At 37.4% G+C, this 21,533-nt stretch overlaps 3 protein-coding genes across 6 annotated transcripts; 1 reads left to right on the forward strand and 2 right to left on the reverse strand.

The window, feature by feature from the left end:
• Nucleotides 1-4,583: 4,583 nt before the first annotated feature.
• On the forward strand, nt 4,584-8,615 carry LOC113672821 (thrombospondin-1). Of its 4 annotated transcripts, none has more exons than XM_089181757.1 (5): nt 4,584-4,688; nt 5,464-5,548; nt 5,830-6,003; nt 7,175-7,345; nt 8,317-8,615. In XM_089181757.1, the coding sequence occupies exons 2-5, from the start codon at nt 5,476-5,478 to the stop codon at nt 8,478-8,480; spliced, it is 582 nt and encodes a 193-aa protein (XP_089037883.1). In that variant the 5' UTR covers nt 4,584-4,688; nt 5,464-5,475; the 3' UTR covers nt 8,481-8,615. The 4 variants fall into 4 exon arrangements, with proteins under 4 accessions (XP_089037883.1, XP_027044967.2, XP_089037881.1 ...); XM_027189166.2 differs by having other exon boundaries at nt 4,611-4,693; XM_089181755.1 differs by having other exon boundaries at nt 4,618-4,693; nt 5,451-5,548.
• Nucleotides 8,616-11,669: 3,054 nt separating this feature from the next.
• Nucleotides 11,670-14,741, reverse strand: LOC149040498 (aggrecan core protein-like). The gene is made up of 3 exons (XM_089181758.1): nt 14,321-14,741; nt 13,967-14,081; nt 11,670-12,838 (listed from the first exon to the last, which is right to left on the reverse strand). The coding sequence occupies exons 1-3, from the start codon at nt 14,675-14,677 to the stop codon at nt 12,399-12,401; spliced, it is 912 nt and encodes a 303-aa protein (XP_089037884.1). The 5' UTR covers nt 14,678-14,741; the 3' UTR covers nt 11,670-12,398.
• A 1,463-nt stretch (nt 14,742-16,204) lies between these two features.
• LOC113672818 (GPI alpha-1,2-mannosyltransferase 4) lies at nt 16,205-20,230 on the reverse strand. The gene is made up of 2 exons (XM_027189164.2): nt 18,699-20,230; nt 16,205-17,880 (listed from the first exon to the last, which is right to left on the reverse strand). Exons 1-2 carry the CDS (start codon nt 20,214-20,216, stop codon nt 17,563-17,565), a joined length of 1,836 nt encoding a protein of 611 aa, XP_027044965.2. The 5' UTR covers nt 20,217-20,230; the 3' UTR covers nt 16,205-17,562.
• Nucleotides 20,231-21,533: the final 1,303 nt, after the last annotated feature.

Consider the following 21,533-nt stretch of genomic DNA (forward strand, 5'->3'; position numbering starts at 1 on the left):
CTATTTGTGCCGGAGATGAAAACTGAAGCGAGGAACTTAAGGTAGAGTAGATATGGCGATTTGACCCGGAGCTAGAATCGGGAATGGAGGCAAAGACAAGTTATTTCATTTCATCTTTGTTTTCTATAGCGTCCAATCCCATCAAATATACGTTTCGGGTTCATGTTTTGGCACAGAAAATAACAGCAAAACGAACCTTGCATGCAATGCGTTTAAGCCCACATTTGGTCACTCAGGTTCACAGGATTTTGATGCAACCGGTATCATGGAATAACAGAAGCAATTGTATCGGTGTACAAAAGGCTAAATGGCAGTAAACGTAAATGTATTAATAATTTACCTGACAGAGTCTGACAAAAAGTAATATAGATAACCATAAATAGATCGAAGCCATTCTCTTGCCTTGATTTAAGCTACCCTCGTTTTAAGAGACGTACTGAATGTGGTCGGACGGTACTCTGAGAGCAATTAATGAAACATGCATGGTGCAAAAGTTTAAGCGCTCACTTTTTAAATCAGTTTAAAAATATCAAATTTTTACGTAATCAATAATGTAAGTTGATTTTGAATCATTTCAAATCCTTTTTAAATACTTCAATTTCAGTAAAACTATTTACTTCTTTTATTGGTTTTATATTCTTCCGAAAACAATATCCATAGCCTTAAGAGCTACAGCAGTTATGCGTATTTGACTTTATTAACAAAGTCGCCTTCGGAAACGGATAGTGCGCGTTGTATGTAGTTTTAGCACCTCTAAAGAGTGTCAAAAAATCATTTTGAACTTTTTACTCATTAATTTTTGTCCTTCTTTCCCAAATAAAACTGGGATCAGCTGTTAGTCGATCACAGCCTGTGTCTTGCCATCCATTGTTCCAGTAGAGTTTACTAAACGATCCAAATATCATCTGCGCACAGTTTTCATTAGACCTGGAGGGAGCGGGTTGATTATGCTGCCACTGATTGAAAGACGGATGGGTGCAATCCTCCCATCTCCAAACATCTCTGTTGTAGTTGCTCACAGTTCACTTCAAAGTAATGATTGGTGCATGAACAATTGTAGTCTTTGGTTTCGTAAATTGCTCGGCAGTTACCCCCGTTTTGACATGGACAACTTTCACAAAGACTCTGCGGAGAATAGAGAAACCATAATTGATTGTTCTCAAACATTTGTATCAACGATACTGATCATTAGTCATCACTGGAGCGAACTAAGCTTGCAATGGATATTTTCTTTCAAGACCTTAACAGCCTCTAAGGAAGGATTTTTGAAATATGAAATAACACCCAGAAAACTAATAGAGATGAAATTAATTAAATATTAAAAAGAAACTCACCGAAATTCTGTGATGATGAAAACTTGCATTCCAAACAAAAAATGTTTTGATGAGCCATACCTATCTGAAGAAAGAAGTTCACCCAAGACCTTCCTATTTTCCCGAAGTGTACGCCAAAGTTTCTACGCCATTGTGTACTTTTCAAACACTTCAGTAAACAATCTTTTTATTTCCTGCACAAAGCACATCGACTCTTGAAACATCAAGGGCGTGAATTAAATCGACTTTGAAGATCGCATACTGAGGTCTTTCAGAAGGGCCACGTTGAAGAGCTCTCCCTTTCGTGAATACGATTGCATTTTCAATGAAGAATATAAGCAAGGAGGGGAATTTATCCTTCAAAATCATCTCACAGTATAGAAAATACCAAAAATGCGATCCAAACCGTAAAATATGAAATAATCGCTACAACAACTTGTTTATGATGAATCATTTAAGTGTTCCAAGTGAGTGGAACTGAAGATTACTCAGTGTATGATAATGACACAATCACACTTACCCACGCTCAAATAAGCGCCTAATCCCCGGGCCATAATGTGAAACAAGCGCCCCACTCTCATGAGCCCTCCCCCCTCCCCCTCCCCCAGTCCTTCCTTACTTTCCTAAGTAGTAGGGATACAAGAAAACTTATCTATTGCCACTTTATTTTACAACTTCAGAGCGTCAGCTACAGCTGAACAAATAGAGTAAGATAGTACTGTTCCTTTATCACGACAGTCACTTCCACTTATTTTTATCTTCATGAGCTTGCAAAGTTCCTTTATGTGCCTGATCTGTTCATTCAATTTTTGTGTTATGGCTGCGCCAGCTTGATCAGCGCTTCCTCCGATTATGCACCCTCCTTCTCATAAAAAGTGCTTTACAATGTTTTAGAATGCAATTTAGCTCGGGAAAAGTTAAGCACTTGAGCGAAATACTTGTAACAAGATGTGCTGGCAACTTTCCATTTCGGATTAGTAACCCAAACTGTGAAATAAATAATAAAAATGATAACAAAAAAGAAGAAAACAGCTATCGAGATGATTACAATAAGACCACAGACTGAGAGTATTCATGATCCACCTCCAAACAAAGACAAGAATTTGACTCAGCAACACTCGGATTAAAGTATTACAAAACAAATTATGTTCCAGGTTGGGGAAGGTGTTTTCAGTTCAGTTAGTATAAAAGGCATACATAGGTAGAGAAAGAAATTTAGTGGCCCCTGTAACACTAGACTTTTTTGACCAACAATATAAATAAAGAGGTTATTGCTTTTCCCCAGCTAGCAGTTGACTTTATTACGTAAAGGACTTACACAGTTGTTCACACGTCACTCCGAAGAAGTTTTTAGTGCCGACAGAAACAATTGTACTTGTAGTCTTTGGTTTCGTAAATTGCTCGGCAGGGACCCTCGTTTTGACAAGGACAACTTTCACAAAGACTTTACGGAGAATAAATAGACCATATTTGATTGTTCTCAAACATTTGTATTAAAGATACTGATCATTAGTCATCATAGAAGTGATCTAAGCTTGCCATGAATTTTTTTCAAACCTTTAGAGCTCCCACAGGAATAATTTTTTAATATGAAATAACACCCAGAAAAATAAGAATATTATAAAGATGAATTGGAATTGATGATTAAAAAGCAATTCACGGAAATTATGTAATGATGAAAAACTTGCATTCATGGAAAACCTTTTAAAGGAGTGGTATTTATTTGAAGAAAAAAGTTCACACGAGATCTTCCTATGTTTACCGAAATGCACGCAGGCTTAGATTGTAGAAAAACATAGTATACTTTTCAAACACTTCAATAAGCAATGTTTTTCATTTCCTACGTAAACCGCATCGACTCTCGTAACATCAAGGGCGTTAAATAAATCGTCTTCGGAGACTGCATACTGATGTCTTTCAGAAGGGCCACGTTTAAGAGTTCTTTCTTTCTATAACACAGTTGCATTTTTAATGAATAATATCTGTAGAGAGCATAATTTGTCATGTAAAATGCTGTGTTTTACAAGGATTTAAAGCTCTGTGAAAAGCCATAATAACACACGTGAAAACTACGAAATTTCCACGTGTGTTTGGAATCGCCAATCAGCTGCTGACACGTCGTTCACCTTTCGCGCCACTCTGTCATGTTGATGAATGATTGGCAAAGCCTTCATCAACCTCAATCCAAGGTTTCTGGGATTATGGCTACCAAACACACTGAATAACTCGTATCGCTTATAGAAAATGACGTTCAAAATTTCATAGCAGGGGAGGAAAACGAAAAACCGAAAGTTACCTACTCGGTTGCCTTGTTATGGCATTTCTCGCGGCTGAGAACGAAAATTGATGCCTGGTAGATTTGCCGCAGGCCGACTTAAAAGATTTCTATTGTCGGTAAGGAAAAAGTCAATAAAATAGAATTTTTTTTAAATTGAAAGTAATTACGCCAATTGTTTGTTTTGTAATGATTCAAATCGTTTTTCATCTTGAGCCTTATTGTCAACGCACTATACGACTTTTTTTTCGCATATTGTGAATCCTACTTTTTTCATTCCTTAATAGAGACAACTTTACTTGTCAGTAAAGGGCTATTGTATAAAACATGGTCTCCTGTAGATGTGGAATTTCTCTTCTCTTGTTCAATTCCATATCTCACTCGTTCGCTACGTTTACTCGTGAGCACCCGAAGAGAAATTCCATATCTACGCGCGTCCATGTATTATTCACTATTTGTCATTCAGCTTAAACATCTCACGTCATGAGAAATCTCAAAAACACGAACCAAACGGTAAGAATCGGCAATAATCGCTACAATGACTTGTTAATAATGAATTATTTGAGTTATTATCCAAGTGAAAGTAAAAAAGAGGCGCGAAAAAAAGCGGGGAGTTTAAAGAAAGGCGCAAAAAAGGGGAGTGTACAGAAAGGCGCAAAAAAAGGAGATTGTAATTTTGGATGAAACATGAGGGGCTCCATACACAAGTTCTAATCAATGGCAATATGAGAAACATTTCCTTGCAGCAGAGCAATTTTAATTTGGATCGAAACCCCTCCGACAAACTGCAATTGATAAACTATTGAAGAAAATCTCTCAAAAAAAAACCAAGGTATTTGATCAGCTGAAACAAACCAATGTTTAATAGACAGCGACAGAAAGAAAACCGTGTGGGTGTGACTTGCGACTTTATGCTGTAAGTCAACTGTCCAAATACGGGCGGAACAGAACACCGCGTTTGTCAACCGCAGCTTTATTTAATAACAATAGAGCTTTGTTGAGACGCTTAAAACACCACTGTTTTCTGATAAAACTCATAAAGTGCAGAAGACATCTTCGTGCCCTGCTCAGTCACAGTCACAGTCACAGTCACAGTCCAGGTGAGGTAAGTTTCTCCGGAATACATGTCCTACTGAGTTGCTTTTACAGTCTTCGTCTGATTTTAAATTGCAGCATGAAAAAAAATACGTATCTCAGTCTCATTCTTAAATCGTGTATTTATGAATGTATACTCACCGTGGAAATCCAATTCGATTTAAGTATTGCAATCGAATCATTACGGTGTATTCCTTGAAAGATTCCTTCCTGGCTAAGAGGAATATGAAATAAATATGACTGAGAGATATAAAAATATGCCCCTCACAGAAAGGGGAGGGGGAGGGGAATCCCTTCTTTCAAGCCCCCTACCGACCTTTCGCCTATTTACGTCTTCTTTCATTTCAGTTAGTCCGAAGAACTGCATATGAAAGACTAAGGATCGAAATTTTGCGTCTCTGTTCCTTTTCCTGCCTTCCATCCTTTTTCTCTCGTATCTCGTCTTTTCCCGAATTCTTTATTCTCGTGTCTCTCCACCTCGCTTCCCCCGGTGGGGTTGTTAATAAGTAGATTAGCAAAAGCACTAGATCGAAGACTAACACACTTAGATCGTCCGATTGTGAATAACTTAATTTTGATTAAGTTGCTTACATGATCGGTTAATTTTAGCGGACAAATTTAAATCACTTCTATATATTTTTAAGCCAGATATAAGAAAAAAAGGATTACAAAGCGTAGTCGCGCCAGAAAAGTGTGATCTGTAGACCCCTGAAATTAATTCAAACAACTGCCTTTTAATGAAATACTTAACTGCTTAATATTGATAGTTTTCTCTCACAGGCCTCATTCAACATGGTTCTAAACTGGGCTTTTGCGTCCTTGATTCTGAGCATTGTGTCGTTAATTTTTTTGCAGCCTGCATACGGTTTGTATATTTTGTTTTTTACATCTCTGGAATGATTGCATTACTCTTATAAAGTATATGAAATGAAATGTTTTTCTGTTTCAAAGCCTTTATTTGAATTGAGACATGGAAGCTTCCAACCACTTCATTAGGTACAAAGCAGGCGTCAGAAATATATTTAGCCATCTTCATCACAACAAGTTCTGATTATATTTTAATTTGTCGTTTTTTGTAATTGTCGTTTTTGTTGTTACTGTTTTTTATTTTTAATTATTTGTTTGTTTCTTTATTTATTTTATCAGGAGCCGGATATTGTGACGGTAAAGCAGATGGAAACTATCGAGATCCCGATAATTGTTATGGATATATAGCTTGCTCCAATCAAATCGTGTACAAAATGAGCTGCAGTTCCGGCCTGAAATACAACGAGAAATTAGACCAGTGTGATTGGCCAGAAAATGTGCAATGCAGTCCTGGTAAGGTACATTTGCTGTTCTCCCAACGAATTTTTATTATTTCTCATTGTAACGTCACCAAATTAAGTAACTGGCCATTATTATTCATCACTTATCACGGGAGGGTGGGGGTGGGGGGGGGGTGTCATGATAATATTACCTAATCTCCACCTGATCCAGCATTAATCTTTCCAATATTCGTATTATCCTATGTTCCCTCTGTATACTCTGTTAGCGATGACTGTCCCCCCCTTCTCCGTTCCCCCTGAAAACCGCGTGATCCCAAAATCCACCGACCCTACCCCTTTAGGTAGATGCCATCTATCCTACACGAACACCTACAAAGCAATTGACGAAGGAAGATACTGTACGTTTCCGAAACCAGTTTTGTTGGCTATAACGGTTCTTCTACGAACTCTACGGCCACTGTTAACGACATTAAAGTCATTGCCACATTCGCTGAAAAGCGCAGATATATCCTAGTCCCCCAATTGTTGCTTATCGGAAGGAAATGTCCCTGAAAGATTCTCATGTTAGAGCACAACTTCCTTCACTTTTATCTCTGACACGACAGGATAGTTGAAAAGTAAAGATAACCTGTACTAAACAGGGTACAAGGAACTGGTTATTTTATTAAACATTTGCGCTTGAATCTTTGGCTGAACAGGTCACACAGGACGAAATCAGATGTTTCCGTATTTCTGAAACGTGGCGGAAACATGCAACTCCATGTTTCCGTTATGTTTAACATGCACAAAAAGTGGTCCGGTTCCGTTGTATACGCAGCAACGGAAACGCGAGAAAACGTCACGAAACCGGTAACGGAAACACAGGTTATCCGTCGTGTTTCCAGAACGGTTTAACATGTTTCTGCCACGTTTCCGTTTACGGATTCTTGCAATTTCGTCCTGTGTCAATGATATGCTTCAAAGTCTCTCTTTCTGCTTATTGGTCAGTTTGATTTTTGGTATCTCAAACAAAAAGAACTGATACGGAAAAATATGGGCACATCTCAGATTTGAATGTTACTTTTGATTTCTAACGCAAGTTCGTTTAGTTTTTTTATGTCATTTTTTTATTTTTGTGTATAATCTTTTTTTGGAAAGAAAGACGTAGGTGTTTCGAATTACAGGTCATATTTTGGGGCTCCTTTCCTTACTCTGGGTGTTTTCCAACTAAATCGTTCTTTCAGTTGACGGTGGCTGGTCTGACTGGAGTGCTTGGGGTCCATGCACTGTTACCTGTGGCGGTGGAACTCAAGCACGAAATCGCAGCTGCACCAACCCCCCTCCTTCCAGTGGTGGTAAGAAATGCACTGGACCTGACACAGAGACCCAGCAATGCCGAACTATGATTTGTCCGTGTAAGTACCACTGCAGCCAGAGCATAAGCTACTTGTGAGCCAAGTCTTTGCGGTTTTTGCGCTTAAGTGTTCTGTAACATCTGTAAATCTCTCTAAGTCTTAAGGCGAATCACAAAGAGGGCACCCATGTGCACCCAATCACACAGCCTCTTAATACCCAGTAATCCAGCTTAGTATGCCTTTCCAGTTAGTCAATCAGAGACAATTTCCCAAGAAAGAGAAGTTGTTTGGAGTCGCCTTTGTGGTTTTAGCCACGTCACCAGGATGGGTTACAACAAGACATTAATTAACATTACCAAGTTAAGTGGACGAGCAGGGAGGTCATTAAAAAAAAAGTGTTCTCAAGTATGGTGGTGCTTTTGATCGCCAAATTGAAAAGCCCACCCCAATTCACAGCACATGCCAATGTTTTAATTAAATGGCACTGAAAAGAGTAACCTAGAAAGAGAGAAAAAGAAAAACGAAAACAGGAGAATATTGGAACATATGTCGTTCTGATTGGTTGCCCACACCAAGATAAGGTTCTTGAGTATACAGACATCGACTTATGCATATGTTCAAGAATGAGAACTGCAAAGTTCTGCTAATATTGTTTGCAGAACTAGAATATCGAGAACTAAGGTCTTGTTTTGAGCTTCAAATTAATTATTATGAAAATTCTTAGAATTGCACTTCAATCCACCTTTAAAAGAAGGACTGAGAAGGGCTGAAAACAGTTTGCAATTCAATTTAAAAAATGAAAGTCGATTAATGTCGATCATTTCTAAACTGTGGAGGATTTGTCTTCCTATCAATCGTTAATGGTCAAAGGGCCCAAAAACTTAACTGACAACCACCAAAATAGGTAAAATTTAACCGTCAACCGTCAAAGCTACACTCCCTTTGAGATCCTCGCATATATTTTTCATGGTCCCTTAGGCATTCTTCTCTTTTAATTTTAATGTTTGCATTCTGGTTTGTGATCTTTTCAGTTGACTGTACAGAAAAACCAGATGGAAATTACAAAGATCCCAACAACTGCTATGGGTTCATTGCCTGTTCCAATGGCATAGCGCACCAGATGAAGTGCCCGCATGATCTCAAGTATAACGAGAAAAAAGATATATGCGATTGGCCTGATAATGTCACCTGCTAAATGTGATTTACTTGTTAGTAATACTGACCCAGTCATGCGGAAAATTTCCAAATAGCTCCTGAGTTAAACTATGTAATAATCTGATAATACAGCGCTAATAATACAGCGATATATGATTAAAACAATCACATGATATTTGTGTTGAGTTTTCTTTAATAAAACTACAGTAAAAGACAAAAAACAAAATGAAAAACAAAAGAAAGTCTTTGAGGGAGAAATATTCAGTTCATACTCCTAAATCGACTTGAAGTTGGTTGAATTAAACGAAAAATGTACACCATAGGGCAATATCAACAGACCTGGAGGTTTGGATGCATGGAAAAATTAACGACGGGCAAAATTGAATTTAAAACAATCTACGTTAAATAACCATGTTTTAGTGGGAGTGGAAAGAAAGTCAAAATATCACGGGAAGGGGGCAGTTATGGTACCAAGTTACTAAGCGATTGTCCCACGAAGCATTTTCCGCCGGCAGGTTTTGTTGCAGTAGAAATATAGTATCCCACTTCAAATCAACGTAAAGCGTACTAAATACAAACTAGCAAACAAAATCAGAAAAATTAAAAATACATCCACAACAATCCGGGTTCCTATTCTGCACTTTTGTTTCGTCCAGTGCTTTTGTTTTGTGTTTTTGTGTTGTGATTTTGTTTTGTGTTTTTGTTTTGTTTTTTTTTATTTTTGCTGTTGTTGTTTTGTGGTTGCTGCCTCTAAATTATTGGAGACGAAGCCGCAATATCGGCCATTGGTGTCTAAATCCAAAAGCGGCCACTAGGGTCCAAAATCCAAATCGGCCACCAGTATCCAAAATCCAAAATCGGCCACAAGTTTCCTAATTCCAATACTGGCCACTAGTGTCCAAAATCCAATATTGGTCACTAGGGTCCATAATCCAAAATCGGCCACTAGTGTCCAAATATCAATATCGGCCACTAGTCTCCGAAATCCAATATCGGCCACTAGTGTTCAAAATCCAATATCGGCTACTAGGGTCCAAAATCCAACATCGGCCACTAGTGTCCAAATATCAATATCGGCCACTAGTCTCCGAAATCCAATATCGGCCACTAGTGTTCAAAATCCAATATCGGCTACTAGGGTCCAAAATTCAACACCGGCCACTAGTGTCCAAATATCAATATCGGCCACTAGTTTCCAAAATCCAATATCGGCCACTAGGGTCCAAAATCCAAAATCGGCCGCTAATGCCCTAACTCCAATATCGGCCATTAGTATCCAAATATAAAGTTGCCGATAGTATTCAAAATGTAAAATCGGTCACTAATATCGAAAAATTTTTAGAATTTGTCACTTGTGTTAATCCAAAATTAGCCACTAGTGTCTAAAGAATAATATCGGCCATCAATGCCTAAATCGGCCATCAATGCCTAAATCGGCCATCAATGCCTAAATCGGCCATCAATGCCTAAATCGGCCACTGGTGTCCAAAAATATGAAACCGGCTATTAGTATCCAAAATCCAACATCGGCCACTAGTTTCCCAATTCTAAAATCGGCCGCTAATGTCAAAAATCCAAATTTAGTGTCCAAAATTCAAATTCGGCCTCTAGTGTTCAAAATCTAAAATCGGCCACTAGGGTCCAAAATATAAAATCTGCTTCTAGTGTCCTTATTCCATAAACGATTTATGGATGCAAAATCTAAAATCGGCCACAAGTGTCTTAAATCTAACATCGGCTACTAATTTACAAAATCCGAAATCATCATAATTATTATTATCATCACTGTCACCGTCTCTGCACTCTATTACCATCGTTGTCACCCGAGGCTGTAGATAATTGCTTCTCTTTTTACTTTGTTTTGAACTTTGTAATTTTTTTTAATGTTTTCTTTGCATTTGTTTTTATTGTAGGTGGATCAAGTTACTGTAAATGTTACAATAGTCAAGTGTGCTGGTTGTGGCTCTTTCGATGATGGTGAAACTTGCTGTCTTAATCTACAGGGATCTTGGATGTGTTATCCAATTCCGTGGGCAGTGTGTTGCCATGAAAGAGATACGCGTTGTCCACCAAGGATGGCATGCGTTTAAGAAGGAAATCGTTATTGTGAGTCGCTTCTATTATTACTAAACGACGGCTGATAATCTTTCCATATACATTTTTTCAGAACTGAGTTTTGCTATCAAGGAATCCTTTATTGTAAACTGGACTTTTGCGCCTTTTCTATCCCGTTTTAATTTCAACATTACGAAAGTATGTAGTTTTTTTTTTTGTTCTTCAATATTTCGATCTTAGTCAAATGTGTTACGGTTGTTCTCAATTACTGTTTTCGTCTGTAGGTTATCAAATTATCAGTTTTGCCTTTCCCTTTATAGCATGTGTTTGTAGAGGTTCTCACAAACTAGCCTGGCTGATTTTACGATTGTCTCAAAGAATATCATGATTGTTATTACATCCATTTATACCTCAGGACCACTTACAGTGCTGGCATAGCCTCCAAACATGTTATATTTTCGCTTACCTTGGATGTTCTCCACGATTTCTTTAAAACAACCACTGCAGCTAAACATTAGTTGATTCTGGGGATGTTACGAGAGTGGCGACGAAAAGTGCTTGTAATACCTCAGCATCTCCCTTTCGTATACACAGTGGAAATATCGATGCCTTTGTTAGCTTGTAATTAAATTCAGGGAGTTTATCTTGATACTGGTATACGATACGATATAACGATTTGGGCTGCTAGCGAGTGACCTAACATTTAGAAATGATTGTCTTTGCATGTTCCAGAATCTCGACCGTGGACACCACTATTTTGAATTTTACTGAGCAACAATGTTATATTCCTCTCTTTTCCATTTCCAGGCGATTTCCTTGAACAATTAGGAGCTACACAAAAGATATCTCTTGATTTCAATGATAGTGCAGCTGCTTTTTGTTTTCAAAGAAAGAGGATAAAAGAAGCTGCTGCTGCCTAAGATGCCTACCCCTGTACTCCTTGCAGGCGAGTTTGCGCATCCAGCATTGGTCTTCATGCAAATGTTGTCTCAATCAAACACCAGCCATTGAATTGTCCCGCCCCCTCATCTGTCTCTAGAGACAGGATATACCATCTCAGAGAGGCTGTCTACTACCAATTAATTATAAAGAAATTCCGATAAAAGGTGGTCAAGGTCAGATGCATCTAGGCTTTTAGTTCTTTGGTTTTTTCATTTCAGTTACATCTACAAAGTGAGCAAGAGTGTCTGTTTTATTAACCATCTTTTTGTGTTAAAGCCTATCAGTTTACTAATTGATACAATCACAAATAGCTTCCTGGCTTTCGTCAATGCTTGTTGCAGAGGTTTCCAGATCGCAACAAAATTTGCTTAGTGAATGAACTTATTCGTCTTCGTCAACACTCGTTTGGTGACTTGTTTAAAAGATTCTTTAAAAAGAAAACAGGTTTCGTTTTCGCAGTTTTAGTTGCAATTTTTGAATTTGCCAGTTTTCGAGAATAAAAATACAAGGTTTCTGACCGTTTCCGTGTAAACGGTCAGTATGGCAATATCCCGGCCGATTAAAAACCAATCAGAACGCGGATTCACCTCCGCACTACCCTGCCATATAATAATAACACACAATAATATTATATACATTTATAAAAATTACAAAAGAAAATAAGGCTAAGAAAGGCCTAGAAAGTGATAGAATTCATGGAAAGACTGATTAACCAGATAATTCGGGGATTGACACAACTGCAATCTAATTTAAAGTGAATGCATGTAACTAATAATCTTAAAAATCTTTGAAGTAGAGAAGGCTTGTGAATTATTTCATGTAGAGTTCCATACTTTGGAGACCCTAAACCTTGCAAGCGTAGTTTACTCGGGTTTTCCCCTCAAAATAAGCGAGTGGTTACCAATGTATTTCCAGTGTGGGTGCCATTAGTTACATAAGTGTCATCAGAGTGAAAGATTCACTACGGATTAGAAAACACGGTTGCCTCCCTTTCGCAAACAAAACCGGGATTTCCTTCAGAATCATGACAATGAATGTCAAGCCAGCCATCGTTCCACTTTCCATTATAGTGCCACCCAGTCACCATCTGAGCGCAATCTTCATCCCGGTTGTTTGGTTCATTATACTGCCAATGGGCAAAGGTCAGAGGGGAGCCATCATCCCATCTCCAAACCGTTTTGTTGGCTGAATCACGACTCAGTCCAATCCACACGCGGCTGTAATGAGTAGGAAGGACATCGTTAATGACAAATTTCTGTTCATCAGCATTCTTAAACATTACCAAGTTACTGGTGAACGATTGGCAGTGTGATTTAGCTTGGCCCCTTTCCTTCCCCACTTGATCGAAATACTTGTAACAAGTAGATTTGAAGGACTTCCATCCTTGATCAACACAAGAGGCTGTTTTGAAAAAATTAAATAATAATAAAACCGTTCACACACATACGCACACCAAGAAATAAAGCGATTGAAGTTGTTAATCAGTTGGTAGAAGGCTATTAGCCTTTCCACGCGAAGATAGAGGAACTGTAGAATTCTCTAGGCAGACTAAACGGCAGTGTTTACTTACAATAGAGTTTCTTAGAGGAATTGTTGCAATGGGGAAGTAAGGGACAACACAACAATTAGAAAAAACTTGGAAAAGGAAAAAAAGGACAGATAATACTATTCCCATTACGCCTATTTGAAATAATGGTAATGCAAAGGATCAAAAAATAAGAGAAGTAAACTTTTATAATAAAATAGTCGTTGTCGTGTTTCCGATTTTTCAGATTGTTGAAAGCGTGTTTTTACCTGTGTTCATTTACGTGAAGAGATACTAGTATTTGCAGTTTCAGACAGTCTGAGACAGTATCTCTAATCTACTAACTTAGGTTGTATAAGGCGATAATCAAATGCTACATTTTCAAAAAAATAACATCATAGTATACCCTCTGAGTTGTCAATACACTTCCAATTTGGTATGGAGAAGATACCTAAGTTGCTACAAATTCAATTTAATTTTTTCTAATCACGGCGTTTATACACTCTTATCAGGAAGTTTTGAAAAAGTTCTGCCAAATTTCCGTAATAAGCGCAAAAGCTAGCTAAAAATCTGACTCTTACAGAGGAGACGAACCTTCCTTCAAATCCTAGCAATAAACGCAGGAGATTGTATCAAACCAAGTACATTTGGTAGTTTACGGGCACGACTGATATTTGAAAGTTTTTGCAATGTCAAACTTTTTGAAAACATCATGAATGAAGTAGATGTTCTCATGACTCACCCTCTAAAGCTACTCTGTAGGTCCTGATTGCTTAATGCCCATCATACCTTTCAACGACTTAAGAAATGCTCCATGCTTCCTGTGAATCGATCATTTTTTACAATAATTGTGACGGACAAACTAAGGTTAATATTTTTCGTAGCTTTCCAGAAATTAACAAGCTTTGTTTATCTATATAATCTTACACATACCAATGACCAGTGGGGGACAAGATATTATGTTGAGTATACGATACTCAAAGTAATTGAATTAATGAACTTACTGCGCTCGCAGTTTTTTCCAGCATAGTTTCCAGTGCAAGTGCACCTATAGTCATTTGTTTCATTAAGTCTTCGGCAGGTGCCTCCGTTCTGACAAGGAGAACTTTCACATGGATTCTGTAATGAAACAAATAACTCTTTGACTCCGAAAGCCTAACATTTCAGATGCAAAACATCGAAATAATAATAACAAAACTTTTAGATAGCAATAGTAGAGATGGTAAGTTTTGAGCTCGGTGAAGAACTAATAAAGATGTTTTTTCGTAGAAAACATCTTTCTTAATAGCAAAACTGTTAAACAGAAATTCACGCAGCAATACTACACCCAACTAGCTCTAAAAATTTTACTTACTCACCGGAATGAAGTAATGATGATAGCTTTCGTTCGCCTGAAAGCTCAGTGCTGGCAAAGTGTGTTTATCGGAAGACATCAACTCGCACCAAACCTTTCCATTACTTTCTACGTGAATGCAGATATTTGCTGAGAAACATTCGAGGCTTCTCAAACATTTCCACAAGCAGTGTTCTCGAGTTTCTTCATAACCAACCACAATCTTTTTACCATCAAGAGCGTGGAATAACTCAATTTTAAAGTTCACAAACCGAAGTCTTTTCGATGTAACTCGGTAAAGAGTTTCCTCTTCCGATAGAACAACAGCATACGAAATGCAAGTTAAAAACAAAGCGGCAGTAACAAACTTCCACAAAATCATCTTTGTTAGATAGGTAACTTCATTTCAACTGACCCAAACATATTCAACAATGCTTTAATAATTTAACCTTGCATACACTCAATTAATTGTAAGAAGGAATGGATATTTCATTGTTAATTAACATAAAAATTACAATTTTCTCGATTGTAATTGGTTAAAGAAACCTCCTATTTCAAATATGTAGTTTGAATCAAACAATCACTGTCATAGTTGTAGTTTAAATCAATTAATCACAACCTTGATTTTAATCACCATTATAGAAACAGTGTACAGACTCCTAAATTGGAGCTTCCTTCAAAATGGAGAATTTTCTGTTAGTCTTTTAGTGCAAATTTTCCCTTTCTTTTATAGCTTAGATATTCCTCTTATCTCGGAGATTATGATTTTTATGATTAATTGGTCGTGAGACTTCGTGTCGTCCAATCCGGTCTATAATCATTGGTGTGATAAACAAATCGGACTCCCGCTACGCGGTCGTCCGATTCTGTTATCAGTCGTATCAATTGGACTTCACCCAGTCCTATTACCATTACTTAGTCATTGCTGTTTATTCCCAAAATCTTCAATATAATGTCGGGTTGTCATAGCAAAGAAAGCAATTTCCTTAATATGTTGAAAAGCACCCAGAGGATTATTCAAGTTGACAATTAATGTGAACGGAGGAAAAGTAAAAAACTAAGCGCAAACAATCAATAGTAGGATTCGCATGTGGAGTGCGAAGTTTAAATTTAACGTTTGTAACGACTTTATTTTTTCACCATACTGTGTAAGCATATCGACGTTATCACTATCGTTACTGAAACGAAATTTCAAAGAAACTACATTATGTTTTCTCTCAAATGCATCATTAATGCTTCGAAAATATTCTCGAGTTGAAGAACAATTGCAAATGCTTAGCTGTCGATGTAATTCAGAGATCAGAGTATGTAACACGAAAATAGTTAAAATTTCAATAAGGGGCGAAAACACTGAGATAGGTCGATCTTCAAAACGCACAGCGAAGGAGTGATATGTAAACTCCAGACTACCAAGGAACCAATTCATTTGAGACACTTTATAGGATTTTGATGCGAGAAAACAGATTCTAATTCCATTTGAGCTAGCCAGTTTGCGTGGGGTCTTCTTTCAATTATTCCTTTGAGGTCTCCTACGGCTCATAAATAAATCATAGTCCTTGAACACAGTTTGTTTTAATTTGTTTTGTTCATTTCTAGTTTTCTTTGTTTTTTCGGCTCTGTGAGAAATCTCAAGGCAATACAGGCTTAGATATTACGCTTTCAAATTCATTTGTCATGCAATGTATTCAACTGGGCGTGCGAAATTTCGAACATTACACAGATGCTCGTTTAAATTCAAAACCAACCACAAATAACAAACAGTAAAAAACTAAATACAAAGCCTATAGAACGTGGAATAACTTTCTAACAACAGTAGAAAGTCTTGTTCATTTGAAATAATTTAGAGACTTACTGATGCATCTAACTAAATACTTCTATTTCTTGGCATAATCTTTCAACACACATGATAATGTAGTAAGTTTATTTTTGTTCTGTTTGTTAGGTAACACTCAAAGCAGGGCTTACGCACTTTTTCAGACTGAATCACTTTTCCAGGAATTTTCCTGGACTCGAAGATTAACATTAACCCTTTCCCTCTAAGTAAACCAAATTTCTACCTGAAATATCTCAATGGCTTGTGATGCGAATAAAGAAAAAACAGACATTGTACAACATATGACATATCACCCAGGTTTTCAGGACTCTAAAGGACTAATCAGGGATATTTTTCTGGGGTTTTCTGGTGCTGGAAAATTCCTGTACAAAATCCCAGGACATAACCCATTATATCCTCAGCATCAGTATACAAATTCTCCACACTGTTCTCTATACATTTCTTATCAAATTCACAGGGATAACTTTTTTTTTAAAAAAAGAGCTTCTTGAGTAAGTGGTCATTATTAAGTAGTGACAAAGTACAGAAAAATTAGATGCTAATCACTCTCAGGGGCTTAAGGGTTAAATAGTTTTTCCAGGACCTGTACAAACCCTGTCAATATAGGTTACAGACGTTCTCTCCAGGAAATACAGAGGAGTTTGCAGAGAACTCATGCTAGACAAAGAAAATAATTAAAATAACTGCACCATTGTTGTAACAAATGTCAGAGAACAAATAAATGTGGGCTGAATGATTGTCTGATTGATTAACAGATTGAAAAAATTATGGATAATATAATTGAATGATTAATTGATTCATTGATTGAATGGTTCAAAGAATGATTGAGCAAATAATTAAATGATTAATTAATCAGTCAAATAAAATGTGGATGATATAATAAGAAGATTGATTAGATTATTGATTGAATGATTATGTAAAGGCAGGGAGTTTTAATCTGAATGGCATAATTACATATATGTGTAGGCATGCATATTTGACTGTATACCTAACCATAAATGGCCTTAAACAACACATGTAAATAATTGTCTTCTTAGTTGAAAAGTTCAAACATCTGTTTGGGTTGCTTTAACAATTCTTTAGTTTACACTGTACATCTCTACTCCAGGATGGATTTTACCACAATAAAGTTGGTGGGAAGTTACTCTGAGGTCTGGCTTTTAGATAATAACAAGGTGCCAGAATTTTGTTTGTTTGTCAATTTCTTAATTTATGTTTGTTTGCTGGTTTTCTTTTCAATTGCTTTCTTTTTTCTTTCACTACTTCAAGGAGACAGGATTGCATGATTAAATTCCAAGTCCATAACTGCTTTCTTTGACAAACATTTCCCCACACACAACTTACATTAAGTAACACCTTTTGAAAAAACTGCCTGATCACTTCTCTTTGTTTGTGGGCCACTGTATGCTGTAGAGGTATATTTTAGGCAGTTTCTAGTGCATCTTGTATCTGTAGAGATTTAACGAAAGCTCTGATGTAGTCCACCTGTTGAGATCTTGCCAAGTGAAGAATTTCCACCAAGTTCTGTCTTTCCCTTTGTTATCTTTTTGACAGGTGCTCTCCATAAACCCTGTATCTTGGTATTTATCCCCCTGATGACTGCTTGAACAGGTAACAGATTTCATCTGAGCTGGGTTAAACAAACTGTTCAAGTCAGGGGGGTCTTCCATGCTTAGATGGGGATAAAACTGTTTTATCAACTTAAACTGGGGGTCATGGAACTTTACCGTTGATGGACACACCAAGAAAACCTGTTAAAACACATGAATAGTCTGTTAGTAAATACAGTGAACACTTACACTAAGCCACTGTGATATGTAATGCACTCAATACTCAGCATTTCTGTACACTGGATGGTTAGAAATGCCATCAATTCAATAACATAACTGGTTTTATTTTGAAGCATTATTTTTATTTCCAACCTGTTCCCATCTCAAAGAGAAGGGATGTTCTGTTTACCAACAACCTGCTTATCTAAAACTGACAAAGAGGGACCTACTTATCTCACATTGGATTGGAGATGGGAGTGCTTTATCATACCACAATAGTAAACTACAGGCTCAATTATAACTCAATTAAACCTTTAATTCCCAGAAACAATTACAATGTATCTTCTCCTTGTGATCCCAATGTGTTTCCTCATAAACAGATTATGAGAACAGGCCAGTTTATCATGAAGTGAGTGTCATCTTGATATACCACTTAATTCTTCTGTCTCAGTCACAAATAAATATGTGGAAGTCAATTGAGAGGATTACTAATCTAAGGGCTAATCTATTGCACACTTCATGTTAAACCCTGATTTCTAAAGATCTCTGTCATAAAAATGTTAAACCAATAAACATTAAAGTTTGTCATTGTACTATTTCATTAACATTGGATTTGTGCTCATTCATCAATACATACTTTAGTTTGCTGCCCCATAACTCTCTGAAAGATTCTTCATTCAATGTAATTTTATGAAATTACAGAGGGACACGCATTCACACATTTAACAGTCAAATCAGCAGTACAGTGTACTCCAAAATTATGCAGTACTCACAAATTAAAGTGTTTTACTAGGATTTACCTCTTTCTTCATTCCACGAGCCTCAGTTTTCTCCAAAATCACTGTCAAATGATTGTTTAGTTCATATTGTGAAGCACCTTTTAAGTCATACAATGCCAGGTTGTGATACATCCCTTTGTGGGAACTATAAGCCAACTTGGGCCATGCTAAAAGATGTTGGGGTGGCATATAGGTGTGGTAAAAAGTTATATGAATTGATGTGCTCAAAGTATTAATCCGTGTGAAGTGAAGATGTCTTTGGAGATGTTCCAGACATGGGTACACACCCCCTTGATGCAATATTCCAAACATCATACAGCCAAGTATGTTCCAGATAAACCATGATAACAGCAACAAGTGTGTAAAAGATGAAGAAAAGAAGCTTTGAGAAAAAACAACTACAAGTGGAATGAGAACTGGGGTGATAAATCGTGCCTCTTGATGTGGTATTAACGACAGCAACACCACAGGAACTAAAATACTACAAAACAGCATCCTTAAAATGAAATAAGCTTTTAAATCATAGCTAGTATTGTCCTTTTGATCATTTGTGCTTTCCAAAGTTGTCATAGGTGCAAAAAATTTTCTTTCCATCATGGCATAGACAGTGTATACATACAAAACTAAAGCTAGCGGTCCAAACAAAAGTAGCATGTTAACTGCAAAATGTGTAATCCTTGGATGGAGACCATGTTCTTCCAGTGAGCTGGTGTCCATGTTGTACAAGAAAAAGTTTACAGGAGTTAAAACAAATTTTCTTATCTGCAAATACCCGAAGTAATAAGAGTCTAATATAATCAAACTAACAATTGTCAGAGCTCCACCAAGACCCAACCAAATGCAGTATTTCATAATATTTGTTACAAATTTTGTAATCATTTTGTCGATGGACCATCTGAGTAAACAAGCATCTAGCAGGCACCAAAACATAGGAACACAAGCAAAGGCCAGAAAGGTGGGACGGATCCAAATCCCTGCACCTACGATGGCCCCTATCAAGAGGTATCGTGCCTGGTCCTTTCTTGAGTGTAAAGCACTTCTTTTCGTCAAGGAGAGCACAACTAAAAGGAGGAGAAAAGCGAATAATATGGCCTCAGCTGTATTGGAAAACGTTCGCGTATAAAACACAAGGGTTACGAAGGAAGTTCCAAGAAGACATAAGGATGGTGCCGGGTCTGTTCGAAGATTTCGACAAATTACATAAACTGACAGATCAATGATCAATGAAGCACCACAAATAAATAGTCTTGGAGCCACAACAAGAGCTTTTGAACTGATAGCTTCTACACCCAAAAAGGTCCTCAAGATATACAACGGTAAGCCCGTGAAAGCGTATGGGAAAGCCGCAGATCTGACAGGAAATTCCTCCTGGAATTCCCACGTTCTTGTGTGTTTAAATTCAAATAAATCACCAGCAGTGATCTCTGGTCCTTGGAAAAACTCGTCTGGGTGGATGTAGCCTGTTTGTGGAAGGCAAACCCAAAAGAAACGCAGAAAAACTGCAGTCAACCAGACAAAACCCGAGGTACGAGCCGCCATATTGAAGAACGAGTTTCATTTAGTTTTATACGACACTTTCACTGCAATTTTTTTTTACCGCTGGTCGTTTTCATAACTATTTTGCATATGAAAGCCAGGTGACACGAAATCTGCACTATCAGTAAAGAAAACGAAACAACCCTTGGTTTCGTTGAAGACGTTAGGATTTGAATTAACTGAGTAAGGGGAGTGTAAATTAATTTTGTGAACATAAACACAGGCAGTAACACACATTTTTGCGCCAATATATATCAACAACAGCCTCTATTTGGCGCGAAAAAATGCACGGATATTTGTCAGCGGACATTATCTGTTCCAAGATGCGAACAGTTTTCCGAGAGCGAAGGTCGAGGGAAACTGTGAACTTCGCGAATCAGATAATGTCCAAGGACAATTATACGAGCATACTGTCGCGCCAAATTAAGGCTGTTATGTTTCAATATCCTTCAAATATTTGCAACGTGCGTGAAGAATGTATCAACGGACAGCTTACTATTTGCTGCGTGGAATGTTTCTCTTGAGTGTTCTCTGGTACGACTCTATGAACAAACATGTATTGCCCTGCTTCAGTAACCAGGGTCGGCCAGGGGGGGTAGTGGAATACCAATATACCCGAAAAAAAATCGACAAAATACCCCCAAAAAAATCGACAAAATACCCCAAAATACCCCAAATTCCTCCAAATATACCCAAAAATAATCGAAGCTTTGAATACTTTATACCTGAAATTCAAAGAAAGTGATATACTGAATACCCATATTTAAGCTGCAATATACCGTATACCCGATTTAAAACGCCCCTGAATACCGAATACACAAAAACCCTGGCCGACCCTGAGTAACAACCACAAAACGCTCTCTCATCTTGAATTAAAGTCAAACTAAACTAAACTAAACAAACATGTATTGCCCTGCTTCAGTAACAACCAAAAAACGCTCTCTCATTTTGAGTTAAAGTCAAACTAAACTTATCGTAGTGGAAGAAAGATTTGAAATTAGGGAATCAGTTTCAGCTGGGGAACATTCGGTCACGTGATGCGTTTACACCATTCGCGCACGAGCAAAAATTCTTGATGGGTCATGAATTCGGATATTTGCACGTGGTATGTAGAGAAATTCGTTCACTTGCCGCGAGGATATAAACTCTTTGAACATTTTCTGCTTCGATAAGGAAACATATATGGTGACGCTCAAGAAAATTGTGAGCTTTGCAAGCGTACATCAGGAAACCTTTCCTTATGCGCAACTTAATGGTTACTTTTCAGTACGTTTCTGAACCATCATTAGAAACCACACGTTTTTTGACTGGACGATCAAA

This window comes from Pocillopora damicornis, chromosome 9, assembly GCF_964200805.1.
Source record: "Pocillopora damicornis chromosome 9, jaPocDami1.2, whole genome shotgun sequence".
NCBI lineage: Eukaryota > Metazoa > Cnidaria > Anthozoa > Scleractinia > Pocilloporidae > Pocillopora > Pocillopora damicornis.

What these genes read in the sequence shown, in the direction of transcription:
- LOC113672818 (XM_027189164.2), bottom strand. Translation starts at nt 20,216, where the DNA reads ATGGCGGCTCGTACCTCGGGTTTTGTCTGGTTGACTGCAGTTTTTCTG. An exon ending in CTCGTGGAATGAAGAAAGAG is followed by an intron (nt 17,881 to 18,698) that starts GTAAATCCTAGT and finishes GTGTTTTAACAG; the next exon opens with GTTTTCTTGGTGTGTCCATC.
- LOC113672821 (XM_089181757.1), top strand. Translation starts at nt 5,476, where the DNA reads ATGGTTCTAAACTGGGCTTTTGCGTCCTTGATTCTGAGCATTGTGTCG. An exon ending in AAATGTGCAATGCAGTCCTG is followed by an intron (nt 6,004 to 7,174) that starts GTAAGGTACATT and finishes TCGTTCTTTCAG; the next exon opens with TTGACGGTGGCTGGTCTGAC. An exon ending in CCGAACTATGATTTGTCCGT is followed by an intron (nt 7,346 to 8,316) that starts GTAAGTACCACT and finishes TGATCTTTTCAG; the next exon opens with TTGACTGTACAGAAAAACCA.
- LOC149040498 (XM_089181758.1), bottom strand. Translation starts at nt 14,677, where the DNA reads ATGATTTTGTGGAAGTTTGTTACTGCCGCTTTGTTTTTAACTTGCATT. An exon ending in ATCATCATTACTTCATTCCG is followed by an intron (nt 14,082 to 14,320) that starts GTGAGTAAGTAA and finishes GTTTCATTACAG; the next exon opens with AATCCATGTGAAAGTTCTCC. An exon ending in TGGAAAAAACTGCGAGCGCA is followed by an intron (nt 12,839 to 13,966) that starts GTAAGTTCATTA and finishes TTTTCAAAACAG; the next exon opens with CCTCTTGTGTTGATCAAGGA.